General features: G+C 42.8%; 1 protein-coding gene across 4 annotated transcripts in view; it reads left to right on the forward strand.

Annotated features, from left to right (window-relative positions):
• Nucleotides 1-939: 939 nt before the first annotated feature.
• The window catches only part of SLC25A13 (solute carrier family 25 member 13), a 201,395-nt gene continuing 185,001 nt past the window's right edge, over nucleotides 940-17,333 (forward strand). For all 4 annotated transcript variants that reach the window (XM_055119718.1, XM_055119721.1, XM_004602204.2 and 1 more), the window contains exon 1: nucleotides 940-1,097. In XM_055119718.1, the coding sequence (XP_054975693.1) occupies nucleotides 1,083-1,097 (15 nt within the window). In that variant the 5' untranslated portion in view covers nucleotides 940-1,082. The remainder of the gene's footprint in view (nucleotides 1,098-17,333) is intronic.

The following is a 17,333-nucleotide window of genomic DNA, read 5'->3' on the forward strand; positions in this document are numbered from 1 at the left end:
GGGTACGATCCAAAAAGCAAGGCAAAAAAAAAAAGTTGGGGCCATGTCCTCAGAATTTTGTTGTTCCTTGTACCTAGTCTAGTGCCTGGCATCTGTGCCTGGCATTTGGTAGGCAATCAATCAATGTTGATTGGTTGAAATGATTGTAATAAACCTTTTGCGTTATATCCACAATTCTCAAATCATTTCGTCTGTTTTCCTTGGCTTATTTCAATTTTGATGGGAGACAAATGAAATCCTGAAAGAGAAATATAATCTGTCCTCTTGTTGATTTTATTAGGACCTGTGTAGGTGTGTGACCCTTTTGACTTCAAATGACCTAGTATGTCAGGCTGAAATGAAATAGCTGCACGACTGTATACTGCATATATACACCTGTTTGACATCTGGAGATGACCAGATTTGACCCTTTTAAAAGTAGACTTGCTGGCTACATTACTTTGTCTTCTGCCCTTGACTGAGCAACGCTATTGGTATCAAAACTTTTTGGGGTCCATACCATGACAGTGCAGAGGGAAGTCTCTGGAAAGAACTCACCAAGACAATCCTGCCTCACCTTAACGTGACCTCATCCTTAACGTGACCTCATAAAGTTCTCAGCTTCCCCACAAACTCAGTGCCCTTCCCGAGGGTGTCCCGCGGGGGGTCCAGCAATAGGGAGTCCCCTAGCCCAAGCCGGCGGCTTCCTCTGCAAGGCCGCCTGCCCGCTGCTGATGGGCTGCCCCCCAGCTATCAGCCCCTCGGTCCTCACCGCAGTGGTCCCCGGGGCTGGACCCGGCAGCCGGGGTCACGTGCCCGCCTGCTGCCCACCACCCCCCTGGATCTGAGCCCGCCCCGGCCGCAGGGGCAGAGGCCACCCAGCTCACGCGCGCCCGGGCCGGGCCCAGCCAATGGGCTGGCGGCGCCCGCATGACCCGCGCCGGCGGGAGGGCGTGGGGAGGCAGGCCGGGCGCGCACGCTGTCGGGCCCGTCTCGCCGCCACCGCCGCCGCCCGCACGCCCAGTTGAGTGAGCCGCGCGGGTGCCCGGCGCCAGCGAGCCAGGGAGCGGGGCCCGCAGCCGACCGCAGGCGGGGGGCGAAACATGGCGGGGGCCAAGGTAAGCGTCAGCCCGTTGCCCGGGGGAGCGCGCGGGCGGCCGGGCGCTCACGTGCTCGCCGGGTGCCCGGGGAGATCTGCACGCAGAGCGGGGCCGGTGCGGAGGGTCGCCGCCCGGCCCACCCGGCAGCTGCGGGACGCCACTGGGGACCGACCCGCCCGGGTAGGTCTGGCGGCCCGTGCAGGGGCAGCGTCCAGAGCTCGCAGCAGCAACTTGGCCGGCTCGGATCCTCCCCCTGGGCCGGGGAGGAGAGTCGGGGCTTGATCGGCATCCGGCGGGCAGAGCTAAGGCCGGGGAACAGGAGGCCCAGTGCGCCGGCGGGGCGGGAGCCGGCCGGGCCCCGCGTCGGGGCCAGCAAGTCCCCTCGGCCATCCCTGGGCGCTCCATCCACCTCTGACCCCGGTTTGTTTACTCGGGCTTCTACGGGGCACTGCCGGGGCTGCTGCCTATTAGGTTTCGGAGACTCCGCCCCTCGGGTGGGGAAGTCACCTTGACTTCCGTTTTGGAAACTGCCTGGGAGGATTGGCCTGCACTTGTGTGGCTAAGAACGCCAGAGGACCCCCCCCACCACCCCCAGTCCTCTGCCCCCTACCTTTCTCATTCTTCTCCACTTCTCTCCCCATCTGATAACACTTATGTACCGGCCTCAGAGCCTTTGAGAGGCTTCTTTTTCGAAATGACAAAACAGATTGTCTTGGGGAGCCTGCAACTCCTGTGAAGTTCTACTTAAAAGGAATTCTGCATAATGTGAATCATTCACTAACCTAGAGGGAAGGCAACTCTGACAGCTTAACCTTTTCCTCTTTCACCATTTCTTGAAACCTGGACACTATTTCAGCCTCTTTGGACTTCATTTCAACTTTTCTGGCAAAATACCATCTTTAGTCCCAATCACTTGACTCATTGGAATTTATGGCTTTTAATTTTAAGTTCACGAAAGCAGCCCTTTAATCAAGCCTATACAGCTTCGGAGCTCATTTTAAGTGCAGTGAACTTAAATATACCCAACATTTCAAACATTTGTCCTTAATCAAAACTCGGTGATAACCCTCAAGAGGAAAACATGGCCAACACATCATATTCCTATTTATTCAGGCAAACTAATCACATTTGCAATGGAAATTGTAAGCAGACAAATATATTTAAATATGCTCTATGACTTAAGTCTTTTAGCTCCCCAAATCTGCAGACTTCTTCATGTAGTTACACGGCGCGGCCTGAGTGACCTTTCTTTCTATGAGTTGTGTGCTCACTCCTGAGCATTGCCCAGTCTGATGTAAACACATGTGGACACACATGCAGTTATGTATGTATAACCTAGAAATTAAGTGATATATTATCTGCCTTAATTTTTAAGGTGGATTCTCAAAGGACATTGGTACTCATTTTTTGAAGCTAAAACCATTTCATTTTGGGGCCTGGAGCCATAGTACAGCGGGTAGGGTACTTGCCTTGCACATGGTTGACCCAAGTTCAGGCCCTAACTCCTGCATTCTCTGTAGTTCCCAAGCATGATTCACCCAAGGAGTGATTCCTGAGTGCAGAGCCAGGAGTAACCTATGAGCATCTCCAGGTGTAACCCCAAAATAAACCAAATGGAAAAATAAATAAAACTGTTCCATTTCAAAACTTTAGCCCTTAACTCTTTTTGGTGTTAAATTTGCATTAAATTAGAATACAAGACGTAGTATGAATTAGTTCCCTCAAGGTGACTACTTCCAGGAGAGTAAGTGGAAGATGGTACTCATACTTTACTGGCATTTTTATATCTTTAGATTCTATTAGATGATTTTACTTAAACACTTGAGGGACTAGATTGAAGGATATGCATTTAACTGGAGTGTAAAACAAGACTTTATTAAGTCATGAAGTAAGTGACATAGATGTAGATTCTTTAGCTTGCTTTTTTTTTTTTTTTTTGCTCTTTGGGCCACAACCATCGATGCTCAGGGTTTACTTCTGGCTCTCCCCTCAGGAATTACTCCTGGCAGTGCTTGGGGAACTGTATGGGATGCCAGGGATTGAACCTGGGTTGGCCGCATGCAAGGCAAATGCTCTACCCACTGTACTACCTCTCCGGCCCCTAGGTTGCATTTGTATTAAAATATCATATCCTACCAATAAGTATTGCTGAATTTACACCAAGTATTGAGATTCAGGTGAAATGAACCATGTCATGCTTACTCCTCGGGAATTTGTATTTTTGTTTATTCTTACCAGGATTTCTCATGTCCTGTGTGTGTGTGTATGTATATTTACCACTCAACAAATCATATCAGAATCAAACCAGAAGATGAGAAAAACAGGATAAAGGATGACTAAGATGAACCAGGACTCAAGTTAGTGGAAAATACAGATGTACTTGCTAGAGGTGACTGAGTTTTGTGCTAACTAGAGCATAAAGGTTACGAACATGAGAGCTGTTACATGAACAAGAGATATTCGTGTACTGTTGAGAGTAGTTTCTGCCCAGGTCCTTTTATATACTATGAGCAGATTGCATTTGAAACTGCTTCATTACTACAGATACATAAGGACGTTTCTTATAACATACTTCATTGTAGCTCAAGGGCAGTTTAATAAATTTTGTTCACAAATCAGCTGCACTTAGTCTAAGAATGTCCCGTTTTACTGGCCTTGGATATCATACTTGTGGGGTGATTCTGTCCCTGATTGTTAGGATTGGGAAACTTGAATTAAAAACCATTTGCTATTGAACACAGAGCATAGACTAAACAGTCTCAGCTGGAGTTAGGATTGATACCTATCTTTAAGACCTAAGCAGCCATACTCGAAGAGATGCCTACCTAAATAAGATGTTTGAAGAAATTAGACCAGGAATTTGGGACTCAACAATTGTAGGTAAATTCTAACAGTTATGGGTGGATTTCAGCTACTGTATGTGAACTTCTGCACACTTGTGGATTGTTTAAATGTTTAAGAAGAGTTAATATTTTTGGGGATATATTTAGCCTCCACAGCAATTTTTTGATCTTCTGCACATTTATTCTTTGTTTCCTTGTGTGTTTTTTTTCTTTTTTTAAAAATTCTTTCACTTATCATGTCACCTGTTCATTCACCAGTTTTTCATGTCTCTTAAATACTTTAAATAGAAAGGCCAAGGGACTTGAGTGATGTCACAGTGGGTAGGGCATTTGCCTTGTACACGGCCTACCCGGGTTCGATTCCCAGCATCCCATATGGTCCCCCGAGCACCAACAGGAGTAGTTCCTGAGTGCATAAACCAGGAGTAACCCTGTGCCTTGCTGGGTGTGACCCAAAAAAACCAAAAAACCCAAAAAATCCAGAAAGGCCAAGAATCTACTTTTTGGTTTCATATTTAAGATTATGCAAGAAGAACTGTTTACAATAGCCAGAATCTGGAAAAAACCCGAATGCCCCAGAACGGATGACTGGTTGAGGAAACTTTGGTACATCTATACAATGGAATACTATGCAGCTGTTAGAAAAAAGGAGGTCAAGAATTTTGTAGTCAAGTGGATGGGCATGAAAAGTTTCATGCTGAGTGAAATGAGTCAGAAAGAGAGAGACAGACATAGAAAGATTGCACTCATCTATGGTATATAGAATAACAGAGTGGGAGACTAACACCCAAGAACTGTAGAAATAAGTACCAGGAGGTTGACTCCATGGCTTTGCGGCTGGCCTCACGTTCCGGGGAAAGGTCAACTCAGAGAAGCGATCACCAACTACATTGTAGTCGAAGGCCATGTGGGGGAAGGGAGTTGCGGGCTGAATGAGGGCTAGAGACTGAGCACAGCGGCCACTCAACACCTTTATTGCAAACCACAATAGCTAATTAGAGAGAGAAAACAGAAGGGAATGCCTTGCCACAGTGGCAGGGTGGGGCGGGGGGGGGGGGAGATGGGTTTGGGGAGGGTGGGAGGGACACTGGGTTTACGGGTGGTGGAGAATGGGCACTGGTGAAGGGATGGGTTCCCAAACTTTGTATGAGGGAAGTATAAGCACAAAAGTGTATAAATCTGTAACTGTACCCTCACGGTGATTCTCTAATTAAAAATAAATAAATTAAAAAAAAAAGATTATGCAAGAAGAGTACTACTTAATGGCAGAGAGGTATTTCTTTTTTCATGTAGTAACATTGATTTAGATCTCTTAGATCTAAATCTCTTAGAGTTTTGCAGTCAACTCAAAAAGCTTCTTCTTTTTTGCTATTTACCTTTATAGGAATAATCCTTTCTTATATGGTAAGTGACAAATCTACTGTTTATGTTGTTTTGCATATTTCTTTGAAAAGCATCCAGATTACAGTCTTGGAGATGTTAAGATTAGTGGTGAAGTGCCATGTATGTTTCCTTGTTTTAATCCTCGGCAGCAAAACTAAACTAGTTCTGAGATTAAGGGTTTGCCCTTATGTGGCCTACCCTGGGTTAATCCCTAGCACTGTGGGGGGCCACTCCTGAGCACATCAGAGCACTGTCAGGCGTGGCCCCAAATCCAGCCCAGTCACTCCAGAAGAAATCCAAACACAATCCGGTGTGAGTTAAAACAAAAATAATTTTTCAAAATATTTTCTACATAAGTCCACGAAACATGCATTTTTAAAAAAGTAATAGAGAAATTGGTTATTATCTTTTCCTTTTCTGCCTTTTTTTTAAAAATTGTTTGTGAGAATTCCTTAAATCTTTGCTGGAATCTAAATATTAAACAGGATGAAATAAAAACAGGTGAAATTGTTGAAAGTTATAAAATGCTCACTTGAGCTCAGACATGAGAGATGTTCAGGTATAGACCAGTGCTTTGGATGAAATTAACCTAGAGTGAAAGAAAAAGAAAAGTGGAACAAATTAAAGCGTTAATATAATGAAAATTTGATTTACAAACAAGTATACTTACTTAGTATTCCTGGGTGATTTGTTTCACTGATGATTAATTCACATTAAATTGCATATTGCATTCTTTGTAATATTTCAAATGGGACTAAATTAAGGATATGAAAATTAACTGGACTTGTTGAGGCCTTCAAAAAAATCAGAACTATACCATGGGTAAAATCTCTCACGAAAGTGCCTCAGTAGGTTGATGTTATAACTAGGAACATGGTAGCATCAGGTAAGAGGCTTTATTGGGGAGGAAAGGGGAAACTTCTCTCTCTCTCTTTTTTTTTTTTTTTAAATTTTATTCAATCACTGTGAAATAGTTACAAGCTCTCATGTTTGGGTAACAATCACACAATGATCATGATTAAATACCCATCCCTCCACCAGTGCACATTCCCCACCACCAATATCTCCGGGAACATCTCAAAGGTGGTATTTCTGAAGGTATGGTTGGAGGAAAAGGAAAAACAGGCAGTTGCAAATGAAATGGTGAAGAGAGGGAGAACAAATGCTGTTATAAGGTAATCACTGTTTCATTGTCATACTGCTGAGTGGGCATCAGTAACGTCTCCATTGAGACTTGTTACTGTTTTTAGCATATCACATATGCCACCGGTAGCTTGCCAGGCTTGCCAGGCTCTACTGTGTGGGCAAGATACTCTCGGTAGCTTGCCGGGCTCTCCCAAAAGGAATGAAGGAATCGAACCGCGGTTGGCTAGGTGCAGGGCAAACGCCTTATCCGCTTGCTGTTGCTCCGTTATAAGGTAATAAGAACAAAAAAAAGAAAAGCAAACATCGAGTGCTTCTGGATGTAAAAGTCAATTATAAAGATGTTTCATTAGTAACTTAATGCCCCTCATAGTTCTGTGGGTTACATGGTGTCCTCTTTATTAGTGGTCTAAAATCTGATGATTGGATAGTGAAGGAGCCCAGGTTGAAATCCAGCCAGTCTGCCCCCAGAGTCTGTGCTCCTCTCCCCTTTATTTTGTGGCCTTCCCTTTGTTGAGCATGACAGGGAGTGGAGCTAATATAGGAGTGGTAGGAGAGATGGTTTCAGAGGGGCTATTAAGTGTCTCAGTGAAAATCAGAGTTTTACATAGGAACCACTAACAGAGTTCATACTATGTGACAGGCACTTTTCAAAGTACTTTTAAAGTAATAACTTAATTTTCATAATACCAAGAAATAATTGGTTCATATTTTTGTCATTATTATTATTTTGCTTTTTGGGTCACACCCAGTGGTGTTCAGGGGATACTCCTGGCTCTGCACTCAGGAATTACTTCTGGCAGTGCTTGTGGGGTGGACCATATTGGATGCTGGGGATCGAACCCCGGTCAGCTGCATGCAAGGCAAATGCCCTATTCGCTGTACTATCGCTCTAATCCCTTTTGTCTTCTTTTTATAAAAGAAAGCTGATGTTTTGGAAGGTTAGGCCATTTCTCAAGGATGTATAACATGTAAGTGATACAGCCTAGATTTGAACCCCTCACCTTCCAAACCTTAAAAAGAGTTCTGTCTGCAAAGTTGCATGTAAAAATTCACTCATCTGCCATTATGGACAAGTGTGTTTCCTGAGCATTCCCATTCTGCAGTTTGTAGAATGTTTGCCACTCAGTAATTGTTGCATTGAAGGGTTTGAAATGACTTTTAAGCCAAATTGCACAGGGCAGGAATGATCATACACCTTTTAACTCTTTTATTGATATGGAAACTGCCCAGTATTTGATGATATCATGATATATTCACAGAGCAATTTTTATGCTAGGCATAAGGAAAGTTTGAGTGTTTTTGTTTTGGTGCTAGGGCAGTGCTCTGGGCTTACTCCTGACTGTATTCTGGGATCACTTCTGGTAGGGCTTTAAAGTTTTTAAATGTGAATGTGCATCTAAGTTTTCAACTAATGCTCTAGACTTGTTTCATGCTCTATGTCTTGGTTATCTTCTGGAGATTTCTTCTTGGCTAAAGGGAGTATAGTGGTTTGTCAGTTCAGAGGAAGGGTGTATAGGGCTCTACCAGTTCCTGTGTTTCTTGACAATGTCTTTTTCTTTTGCCCCCTCTTACCTGCATACATACCATGTTTGTACAGTTTTGTGATCAGCCTCGACATAAGATTTATCAGCACACTGGCTAAAGACTCTTGTGAAGTCTGATTGGTTTTCTATGTCAGCGTAGTAAGTGCCTAAGGTGTTAAGTGGTGCAGAGTAAATCTGGAGTTGCAGCCTTTTATCTCCTAGCAACATTGGTGTCCACTAATCTTGGCCAGTGCCTACATGTTACTAGTGTTCCCGTTAGGCCACAGTGCTTCTGTGTGTGGGGTTGGCAGGAGGTGGGGTAGGGAGAGAGAGAGACTGGGGAAGGTTGAAAGCCAGTGTCTAATGTAAGAAAATTAAGAAGTGGGTCTTTTGGGATATTAAATTCCATGGTTGTTGTTGTTGTTGTTTGTTTTATTTGTTTTTGCTTTCTGGGGGGCCACATCTGGAAGTGCTCAGGGCTTACTCCTGACTCTGGACTTAGGATCATTCTTGGAAAGTTTCAGGGGACTATATAGTGTTGGGGAATCAAACAATGTTGGCCATTTGTAAGGCAAGAACCTTACCGACTGGACTGTCTCTCCAGCTCTCATTGAATTCCTTTCTAAGCTTGTTTAGACGGGTGTTCCGACTCTTCCACTCTTGGACCTTTTGTCTCATGTCCAGCCTTGGTTTCTGTCAGTGTTTTCATAAAATGGGCCACTCCTTCCTGTGTTCTCTGTCTATGAGTGTTAGGCCCACGGAACACAGTTCGTTCTGTATATGCTGTTCTTAAGTATCTTCCCTCCAAGTTTCCCTGGCAGTCTTTGGGTGAGCATTGGAACACAGGATGTGTCACTCTTCTAGGGAATCAGAAGCTTGAGCCCTTGTCACAGTTATAAAATTCCCCCAGCAAAGTATTTGCAACTGAGCAAAACCCTTTTTTTTATGACCCGTTAAACCAGACCCTCATGTTGGGTCAAACTGGCTCACTTAACTGGTGGCTCTGGTCTGTTAACTCAGAATTATTCCCAGTGGCTGCAGTGGTGGTCTGGTTTGCTGATTGGAAACATTTAAGAGATACAATCCTCTCCGTTTCCTTTGGAAATTTGCTGTGCAGTTGCATGAGTGAAAATAGGCCCGGATGGTTCCTTTTGACTTCAGGTGCTGACAACATAGAAAAGTTGGCAGTGTTGAAGTTCTAAGCAATTCAATCTAAATAAACCACTCTATTTAATGACAGTCATTAGGCTGGCATCTTCATCGTGATTTCCATATGTAGTCACAGTTTCCACGTGTTATCCTCAAAAACTGTTGACTTGATATGAGAGCCAGGTATTTCAAGACACATTTACTTATTTATGGTAAAATATCTTTCTCATAAAACTTGCACAGTAACATTGCTAAGGAAATCATATGTAAGAGAGGGTAGGCACAAATTAAATAGGAGGAAAGCATATAACTTTTTAATTGAATGTTTACATATTCTTGGGCGCCTTCCCAAAAGAATGGGGACTGGAAGAAGTGGCCAGAGCAAGAAACTTCTATACTTGTTAGGCAAGGAAAAACAAATTTGTGAAAAATTGACAAAACAGAGGTGCTTGGGTTAGGTGTAGTCAGTGGTCAAGAAGGAAATAGATAAAGTGTAGTTCAACAAGGTTGGCTTGTACACAGATTTCTCAGCCTCAAATCTCCATCTCTGGTGATAAAATTCCTCCTGATTCAAGGAGGGGATCTTTCATATGGAATGTTCATATCTTTTTCCAGGAAGAAAGGCAGACGTATTTGGGGAAAGTCAGAATCTGCTTCCTGCTCCAGCTATTTTTACAACCCACTTCAGCCTGAGATACTCAGTATGCCAAAGAACCACATTTTAAGGCTGCATGTTCTGGTTCAAACAGGCTTAGGTGCTTATTTTTTGGTCACACCCAGCACTGCTCAAGAACTGACTTCTGGCTCTGTGTTCAGGAATTACTCCTGGTGGACTCAGGGGATCATATAAAAAGCTGGGGATCAAATCTGGGTCAGCTGCATACAAGGCAAGTGGCCTTCCCCCTGTACTGACTATCACTCTGGCCCTCTAGGTGCATTTTTAGTAGCTTTCCCAAATTAGACTTATGGGGTTTTCTTGTGTCTGATGCTAGGCATCAGTTGTAAGCTGAACTCCTCAGGATGCTGATCACTCAGTTGGTACAGCATCACTTTCTCATGTGACAAGAGGTTTAGGAACTGGGGGGAGGTGGGGTGGGGAATGTCAGTAACTCTTGTTTAGTGAAAAAACCCTGGACTGGAACCTGGATTATAGTTGCCACTGATGGTGAAAGTCACTGAGAATGTGAGTCCTTGGTGTCAGTCCATAGGAAATGAGCCATCTGTGACAGATGAGATGACCAAATGGAACAGAATAAGGAGAGCTCCTTGGGAATTATGAATTGATGAAGGAATGTCAAGATATTGGGACTGTGGGTCATTGCCACACACTAAGAACTAGGCGACATAGATTTTATCTGGCCTATCTGCATAAGTCTGTTGTGCTTTTTTTTGAAGCTCATAATCCACTAAATCAGAGGATTCTAACTTATTTGGATCACTGCTGACTTTTCAGGGAGAAAAAATTTACTCAGTGCCCCCTAGAAATCTATCTTTAAGCACATAAAGACAAGGTACACCCCCACTTACACTTGAGGCTGCCACCACCTGCTGATAGCACCCCCGGAGGGTGACATCACCCCCTCTTTGGGAAATACTACAGTAAGTTGGTCACCATACTGATGAGCCAGTGTGACAGCTTCAGTAACCCAATTTCCAGTTGTCTTCCTGGAGCCTTGGTATTAGAAGTTTTGGTCCAAAGACCAGGAGCACTGGTTTTGCTTGGGACTATGCTAGAAGTTCATTATCTTTGCATCAACACTGGCATTGTTATCTAGATGAACAGTATAGGATGAGGAATGTTGGTCTGGCACACTCATTGCTGTGTAATTAAATGTAGCTGCCTTTTTAAAGCTAAGAGTACAGCTCCCTTTGAATTGGTTATACATTTGGCCCCCATTCTGCAGAGTTATACACATAATGACAAATTTCTGGATTCTTTGAGCTAATTTTGATTCTACAGTAGGGCCAAGGTATTATTTTGGAACCCACCTGAGAATAATTTTTTAATGGTTATGTGGCCTGCTTGCACATTTATGTTCAGGTCTTCATTACTATTTAGCTACAGAGCAACCATAACTTTAAAAAATTTTTTTTATGTTTTATTTTCATAAAAGTAGTTCACGGTAGTTCATTACAGATAATATTCAAACATCAATCCCACCGCCGAGCACCTTCCCACCACAATAAGAGGGAAGAATGTGAAGGTTGTTGTATTTCATTCTGGAGCCACTTAAGCCCGAATATAAGAAAACATAAGCAAGTATGTTAAAACCAAATAAATATGTGCTGCTTTTGGTAAGTGGGTTAGAGTATATAGATTATAAGAGCTCTATAAGAGGTGAGGCTCGTCCAAGCATGTGAAGAGTGGCCTTGAGCATGGCAGCTGTTGGGTTCTAGACGTTTTCAGCTACCAGAGTACTGCTTGGGGCAGGGAGGGAAACTCAACCCGACCCCCTCCTTGGTGCCTGAGGGAAGATAGCCTGGTGCAGGGTCTGGACATTCTGTGGTGCTGTCTTTCAAGAACTTTAGTTTATAGTCTCTGGGTTTTAGTGGAATGGGATTACACGGGATTACAGTTTGTGGGTGTGATTGCCAAGCTACTGGAAAATGGGTGAGTTGGTGGGAGGAGACCCAGTCCTGATCTGAGCGGGCTTGGAGACCTCAGTCACGGGTTCCCACATACCTGGGTTTTTCTGTTGGCTCCCTCTTGGGTGAGGCTTGTCCAAGCTTCTGGAGACTAGTCTTGAGCATGGCGGTGAGCAATCATAACTTTTAAGCTGGTCCTGCCTTTGATCTCTGCCCTGTATTCCATTCTCCTTTCTGTCCAGAATAGCCACAGAAAGTTTCTAAGCTTGCTTCTTTGGTCTGTTTTAACAGCATAACTTTATTCAGGGGCATTAATACATAATAGTTAAAACAAAACAAAACCAAGCATTCAAATGTGTTTCTGATGCCTACTGCTTGCCAGTTCTTAGGTTTATTAATGTATTTCCCAAAACGAAATTGGATCTGATTTCAGTAAAATATCTGGGTAATATGAAGATACAAGCTTCATTATTTGCTCTTCAAGGTAGCAGTTGATGACCTCTTCTGACAGATAAGAAACTTAAGTCCCAGAATGGTAACCAAAGAACAATAGATGCATATCTGGGTGATGCTTATAAAAGCCAGTGCTGCCCTGTCTAGGAAATACTTTGATTTTTCTCAACAATCTGCTGACATGTAACTGCTGCCGTGTCTTTATTATATTCATAGCTGCAGAGACGTCTAATACAGCGTGGTTCAATCTCTTGAGGCCCATAGTAACTGAGTAGCTTGTCCAGGTCTCACACCTTGTGAGAAGCAGAGAGCAGAACTGGAAACATAGGCAGCTTGCCTCCCCGGCTCATGCATGTAATAACCATACAACGGTGTCCTCTTTAATTACCTTGCTGCACAGTGTGGCTTCGTGTTGCCTACAGAATGAAATTTAAACCGGCTAGCCTGCCTTCGTGGACTTGGCTCTTGGCCTCGTTTTCCGGTATGACCTCATGTTAACTTGCCCTTCTTGGAACCCTCACAGCAGTTTATGAATGGGCGGCATACCTAACTGCCACTCACAGTCCTTGCTGTCCAGCTATGGCAGCAGTGTAAGAGGAAAGAAAAAGGGGAGCCTATTTATTTGTTTGTTTAACTTGGGGCTGAGTCAGGGTCTAGAACTTTTTGGCCCTTTACGATTGGGGACAGCTTTTGTTTGGCTGGTCTTTCAGTTCTCTCCAGTTTTTAGAACAGGAGTCTTAGTTTTGTTTCTCCATTCCTTGAAGTGGCTGTTTGATTGCCACTGACCCTATAATGAAGCTTCAGTGCACATTTGGCATTTGGTTAACCTTTCTCTTAAATCTTGTCAGTCTGCTGGTTGTCCTTTCCTGTTCTCTTCTCAGTAGAATCAGGTCATCTTTCCCATCATTTCATACAGTTTGGTCTGGCTGATGTGTTGCATGGTGTTCCTCTGTCCTCAGTGTTCCTGACAAAGTGTGAGTTCTAGATGTTTGATTCAATTCAAAAGTTTTTTTTTTTTTTTCACTTGCTGCTTTTGACTAGGATATATCCTAGGTAGTGATGTTGGGTATTTCAGGACACTGGGTGCTTGGTCCGAAGGCATCACTCAGCAGGCACACAATCCTGGTTCTTAAGATGTTGTGTTTGCTTAGTGGGTTTGAATGTTACCATTCTGGTCCACCAGCTTTTTGCATAATGGATTATTTTAGTTGGCTCAGCTTTAATACTAACAATTGTTCTCTCTGGTGCATTAAGTTAAATGTGCTTTTTATTCTTTAAATATACACACACACGTGTGTGTGTATTCACATGTGCCATTTGTGTATATGCAGTAATCCTGCCTTATTCACGGTTTTGATTAATGTGGTTTCAGTTACCCATGGTCAGCTGTGATCCTAAAATATTATATACAGTACATTATTTTGAAAGAGACCACATTCATATAACTTTTATTATGGCATAGCTTGCAAATTAAGCTTTATCTTTGGTATGTATAGGGAAAACAGGGTTTGGTCTTATCTGGGCCATAGCAGGCACTCACTGGGCTTAGAAAGTATCTTCTCTACAGAAGAGGGTCTCTTCTACACTGTTTCTCAAGCTTTTTCTGAAGATGGCCTCTTTGTAACCTTGTTTCTTTCCTGAGATAACCCTGTTTTACTACTCTGCCCCCTGGTCTCAGCTAGTCGCCCCATATTTAGACAATTCTTCCCTGTGGGTCCCTTGAAATATCCTAGGGAACCATATGGTCCTCATTTAAGAAATGTTGATCGACTATGTATAATTATCATAAAAACAGTGATCATTAAAATAAATTGAATATTAATAGGCATAGGATATGTCTTGGATGATGAAATAGTAGTAGTAGTAATGTTTATATATATAGCATGTGAAGTACTCAATGTCACTGAAACTGAATTGTACACTTAAAATGTTTACATGTCAAGTGGTAAAGATGTTAAATTTTATCTATATTTTACCATAATAAAAGAAGTCAATTGCAAATTGTTTATAAGAAAAAAATCTATCATTTTATAATGAGTAACTATTATGGCTCTCTAAAAGGTATCAAAATAAGATGGACAGTAGCTAGATGAAGCTCTTGTTCACCAAAATGCCAATCAATACCTAGGGATTATAATTAGAAAAAGAATAAAAATAATTTCCCAGGGACTGGGGCAATAATACAGTGGGTAGGGCATTTGTCTTGCACACGGCCTGCCCAGGTTCAATCATGTGGTCCCTGGAACTTGCCAGAAGTGATCCCTGCGTGCAGACCAGGAGTAACAATCCTGAACAACACTGGCTGTGGCCCACAAATAGAAACAAAAGAGAACAAAAATTTCACCACCTGTAACTAATAATTGATTTGGGTAGGGCCTTTAATGGATGATAAAATCTTTCAGTAAATGATTGTTGGGATTTTCATTGTTTCAAAGTACCTCCCTTTAAAATAGTACTTCTCAGGGGGCTGGAGCGATAGCACAGCGGGTAGGGCGTTTGCCTTGCACTCGGCCAACCCGGGTTTGAATCCTAGCATCCCATATGGTCCCCTGAGCACCGTCAGGGGTGATTCCTGAGTGCATGAGCCAGGAGTGACCCCTGTGCATTGCCAGGTGTGACCCAAAAAGCAAAAAAAACAAAAACAAAAAACAAAACAGTACTTCTCAACCAGGGGCTATATGGCTCCCAGGAAGCCCCTAGGATATACCAAGGGTCACAGGTGAAAATCATGTGAAGGGTCACAGTACTAGACTAAGGCACAGCATGAGACTAGAAGTTGTTGGAGCGGGGCTGGAGTGATAGTACAGTGGGTAGGGCGTTTGTCTTGCACGCTGCCATCCCAGATTCAATTCCAGCATCCCATATGGTCTCCCAGCACCGCCAGGAGTAATTCCTGAGTGTAGAGCCAGGAGTAACCCCTGTGCATCAATGGGTTGATCCAAAAAGCAAAAAAAAAAAAAAAAGTTGTTGGAGCTTATAGGACAGGGGCATGGGAAGGAAACAAGATTGGAAGGGGGCCATGGTTGGAAAAAGGTTGAGAAACTGTTATCAAGTACTTACTTATTAAGACTTAGGGAAGATTCTTTTGTGGTGGAAAGGTGTGCCATAATCTGGGTCCAATGTATCATCATCAGGGAATGTTCACTAGCAGTGCATACCCACTGATGGGATGCAATGAGAAATACCCAGTGTGGCCTTTGGAGAATTATTTCCCCAAAATATTGAATCCAACTTGTATCATGGGGAGGGGAAACAACAAGACAAGTCCAGACATTCTATAAGAATTTTAGTCTCCAACCCCGTTTTACCACAATGGCACCAAAAGCCAAGAAGGAAGCCCCTGCCTCTCCCAAAGTTGAAGCCAAATCCAAAAAGCTTTGAAGGCCAACAAGGCTGTGCTGAAAGCCGTCCATAGCCACAAAGAGAAAAAAAAGATCTCACATCATTCACCTTCTGAAGACCCAAAACGCTGTGGCTAAGAAGGCAGCTCGTGTACCCTCAAAAGACTGCCCCCAAGAGAAACAAGTGTGGCCATTATGCCATCATCAAAGTTTCCTTAGACCAGAGTCAGCCATGAAGAAGATAGAAGATAACATCACATTTGTGCTCATTTTGGATGTCCAGGCCAACAAGCACCAGATTAAAGAGACCGCCAAGAAGCTCTGTGTCATTGATGTGGCCAAGGCCAACACCCTGATTGTCCTGATGGAGAGAAAAAGGCATATCTTCAGCTGGCTCCTGCCTAGGACGCCTTGGATGTTGCCAACAAAATTGGGATCATCTAAACAGTCCAGCTGGCTGATCCTAAATATGATTTTTTTCACCATTTAAAAAAATAGAATTTTAGTCTGACTTTTTAAAAGAATGGTAATGTTAGGGGCTGGAGAAATAGGACAGCCAAGACAAGTAGGAGACTTGTCTTGCATATGGTTGACCCTGGTTCTACCCCCAGTACTTGATCAGGTCCTCTCAGCCCTGCCAGGAGTGATTCCTGAGTGCAGAGGCAAAAATGAACTCTGAGAATCACTGGTGTAGCCCCAAAATAATCAACAAAAAAGGAAATGTTATAAATGAATAGGATAGAGTGAAGACTACTCCCAAAGAGATATGGCAAATAGCTGTAATATATGGGTTCAAAATAAATAAGATAATGGCCAAATTGCAACTCAAAGACTCTTTATGAAATTATGCTGTATTAATTTCCTGTGGCTGTCATAACAAAGTATCATAAACTCAGTTGCTTAAACAGCAGAGATTTTATTGTTTTCCTGTTCTGGAAACTAGAAATCAAAGTTAAAGGTGTCGGGAGAATTGTTTTTTTCTCCTTTTGGCTTCTGCCTGTGTTTTCACATGGTGTTTTCTCTGTCTTCCTGTGTCCTTATGCCGTTTTCTTATAAAGACATCTTTTAGTGGATGAGACTCCACTGTAGTCACCTCAGTTTACCTTAATCACCTCATTAGAGATCCTTTTTCCTATTACTGGGCTTGGGTGTTTATTATATGTATTTTGGGGAGACCACTCAGTCAGTAACTCAGTCTGAGCTTTAAAAAATTGTTTTGGGGTCTATAATGATATTGAGGTTCTGAAGAGTAATTGCTCTTTGGTTTATTTTATGTTTCCTCCTATAAGATTCCTACTGTACATTTATAAGATTCTAAGTTCTTTACTATAATCCTAATATATACAGTCCTACTGTAAAATTATAAGTTCTCATGATGGATACCTCTTGTGGATAATAAACATACCTCAAAAAGCCTATTTGATAACTCTCAGAAACAGAATTGTGCACATACATGGCATGCAGTTACAAAGTAAAGGGGGAAAGGAGAGTTTTTGTTATATGCAGGTAGTTTGTTGGAGACACTTCCTGTTTTCTAGTAAACCATTTTCTTAATCCCTCCATCCTTCACCAATGTAAATGATAACTTCAGCTTCAGAATGCTGCAGAAACTGGGCATGGATTATTTCCAGGAGAATGTACAATGCAGTCAGAACTGCAAAGCAAATCTTGGAAGGGTTTGGGTTGTCCCAAGATAGATGAATTTCCATGGTGACAAAGAGGTATCTGCAAAAGCGGGTTCCTAGAAAAGCTTCCATTGACTAAGAAAGCCCAGCTGCATGATGGAGAAAAATTCACAGCCGATATGCACAATCTGTGTATTGCTATTAT

The sequence above is a fragment of the Sorex araneus genome, chromosome 1 (assembly GCF_027595985.1).
Source record: "Sorex araneus isolate mSorAra2 chromosome 1, mSorAra2.pri, whole genome shotgun sequence".
NCBI classification, from domain to species: domain Eukaryota; kingdom Metazoa; phylum Chordata; class Mammalia; order Eulipotyphla; family Soricidae; genus Sorex; species Sorex araneus.